This window comes from Eimeria mitis, genomic scaffold (assembly GCF_000499745.2).
Source record: "Eimeria mitis Houghton genomic scaffold, Emh_scaff795, whole genome shotgun sequence".
NCBI classification, from domain to species: Eukaryota; Apicomplexa; class Conoidasida; order Eucoccidiorida; family Eimeriidae; genus Eimeria; species Eimeria mitis.
Window position 1 is genome coordinate 9,006 of NW_013575838.1, and position 2,169 is coordinate 11,174.

The following is a 2,169-nucleotide window of genomic DNA, read 5'->3' on the forward strand; positions in this document are numbered from 1 at the left end:
TGGGGGCCCCCGCGGACGTACCCCTGGGGCCCCCATACGGGGGCCCCACATGGTATGTGCAGCAGCAAGAGCTGCAGCAGCCAGAGCCGCAGCAGCAAATGCGGCAGCAGATGCAGCAACAGGTGCAGCAGCAGATGCATCAGCAACTGCAGCAGCAGCAGCAGCAGCAGCAGCAGCACGAACCTCACCGGCATTTGCTGCTGCAGCAAGACCCGCAGCCTGGAGGGCTTGGGGCCTTCCCTGGGCTGCAGTGGGCCCCCTCTCTGTGCGCTGTCGAAAAGAAAGAGGAGGCAGCAGCAGCAGCAGCAGCAGCAGCAAATGCTGCTGCTGCCGCCGCAGCAGCAACAGTAGCAGCAGCTGTGCCGGCCCGAGCAGCAACAGCAGCAGAAGCAGCAGCAGCTGCTGCTGCACAGCAGCTGCAGCTTGAAGACTGTTATCTAGACGCCCCGTATCCTTACAACGACCTTCATAACGCCCCAGGCAGCACAGACCCCGCAGCAGCAGCAGCAGCAGCAGCAGCAGCAAGTGCAGCAGCAACAGCAGCAGCAGCAGCAGCAGCAGTTGGACCTGAACCACCTGCATCACTGCTATGCGAGTGGGAGCGTGCCTCTCAAAAGATCAGCAGCATCCACCAGCAGCACCAGCAGCATCAGCAGCTGCAGCAGCAGCAGCAGCAGCAGCAGCAGCAGCAGCAACCCTCTCAGCACCAGCAGCAGCAGCCCTGGTTGACTTCGATGCCTTACAATATATGTGGGGCCCCCCCACTAGCTGTACATACACCTGAAGGCACCTTAGTGCAGCCTTTTGCTGCTCCCCAGCCGCTGCTGCAGCAGCTGACACCCCCGCTGCTGCAGTGCAGCAAAGCTGGGGGCCTCCCGGACAGCAGCAGCAGCAGCAGTAGCAGCAGCAGCAGCAGCGCGAGCACCAGCACCAGCAGCAACAGCAGCGACGTCAGCTGCGCATCCTGGCAGGTTAAGGCGCCCAGCAGCAGCAGAAGCAGCAGCAGCAGCAGCAGCAGCTACGCAGCAAGAGCTGCTGAAACCCCACAGGCGCCGCAGCGGCGAGCAGCAGCAAGAGGCTCCAACGCCTCTGCTTCCTCTCGGTCTCGACATCGCACCAAGACAGCAGCAGCAGCAGCAGCAGCAGCAGCAGCAGCAGCAGCAGACCAGCAGCAGCTCCGGGGCCCCCCCTCTGGTTTCCCCTCTCTGCAGCAGCTGCTGGCATCGAGCAGCAGCGACAGCTGCAGCTGCTGCAGCGGCAGCAGCGGAGAAGAGGAGACAGCCTATCCTTCTTTGCTGCCTACCCAAGGCATGGGCCTCGCATACGGGGGCCACCAAGCAGCACTGCAGCAGCAGCAGCAGCAGCAGCAGCATCAGCAGCAGCAGCAGCAGCAGCAGCAGCAGCAACAGCAGGTGAACCTGGAGGCCTCGTCAGCAGCAGCTGCTGCTGGAGAGTTTCATGAGGCAGCAGTAAAGGAGGAAGGCTTAGGCTTCTCAGGTCCCCCATTGATAGGAACAGCAGCAGCAGCAGCAGCAGCAGCAGCAGCAACAGCAACAGCAGCAGCAGCAGCACCAGCAGTGCAGCAGCAGCAAAACTCATGGCAGGCATATGACGTATCGGCTGGCGCGTCGTATGCAGCACCAACAGCAACAGCAGCAGCAGGAGCAGCAGAACCAGCAGGAGCAGCAGCAGCAGCAGCAGCCGAAGCAGCAGCAGAAGCAGCAGCAGCAGAAGTGCATGCAGCAGCACAGCCACATGACTGGTGGTCTGCAGGTACAAACACCCCTCTGCTGCTCTCCCCGGGGCCCACGCCGGTGGGGCCCCCCCCCTGGGGGCCCCCCGAGGCAGCAGAGGCCCTATTTAGAACGGAATGCAGCCTGCAGCAGCAGCAGCAGCAACAGCAGCAGCAGCACCAGCAGCAACCCCTTCTGCAGCAGCAACCGCAGCAGCAGCTGCTGCTGCAGCAGCAAGACGAAACTCTATCTGCTGCACTGCGTCTACCTGCGCAGTGCCCTCTGCTAGAAGACTGGGGGCCCCCAGGGGCCCCCCAATCTTCAGCTGCATTCCAAACAGACCATAATAGCATAGGTATGCACTCAGCAGCAGCAGCAGCCACGGTCGAGGCGCAGGGCTAAGGGGAACGGGATGGAGCAGCAGGGGCAGAAGAGA

At 62.7% G+C, this 2,169-nt stretch overlaps 1 protein-coding gene across 1 annotated transcript in view; it reads left to right on the forward strand.

Annotated features, from left to right (window-relative positions):
* Positions 1–2,169, forward strand: part of EMH_0022480 (uncharacterized protein) — a gene marked incomplete at both ends in the record, with an annotated part of 6,548 nt that overhangs the window by 3,227 nt on the left and 1,152 nt on the right. The window contains 2 exons of the mRNA XM_013501965.1: positions 1–52; positions 207–2,088. Coding sequence (XP_013357419.1) covers positions 1–52; positions 207–2,088 — 1,934 coding nt within the window. The remainder of the gene's footprint in view (positions 53–206; positions 2,089–2,169) is intronic.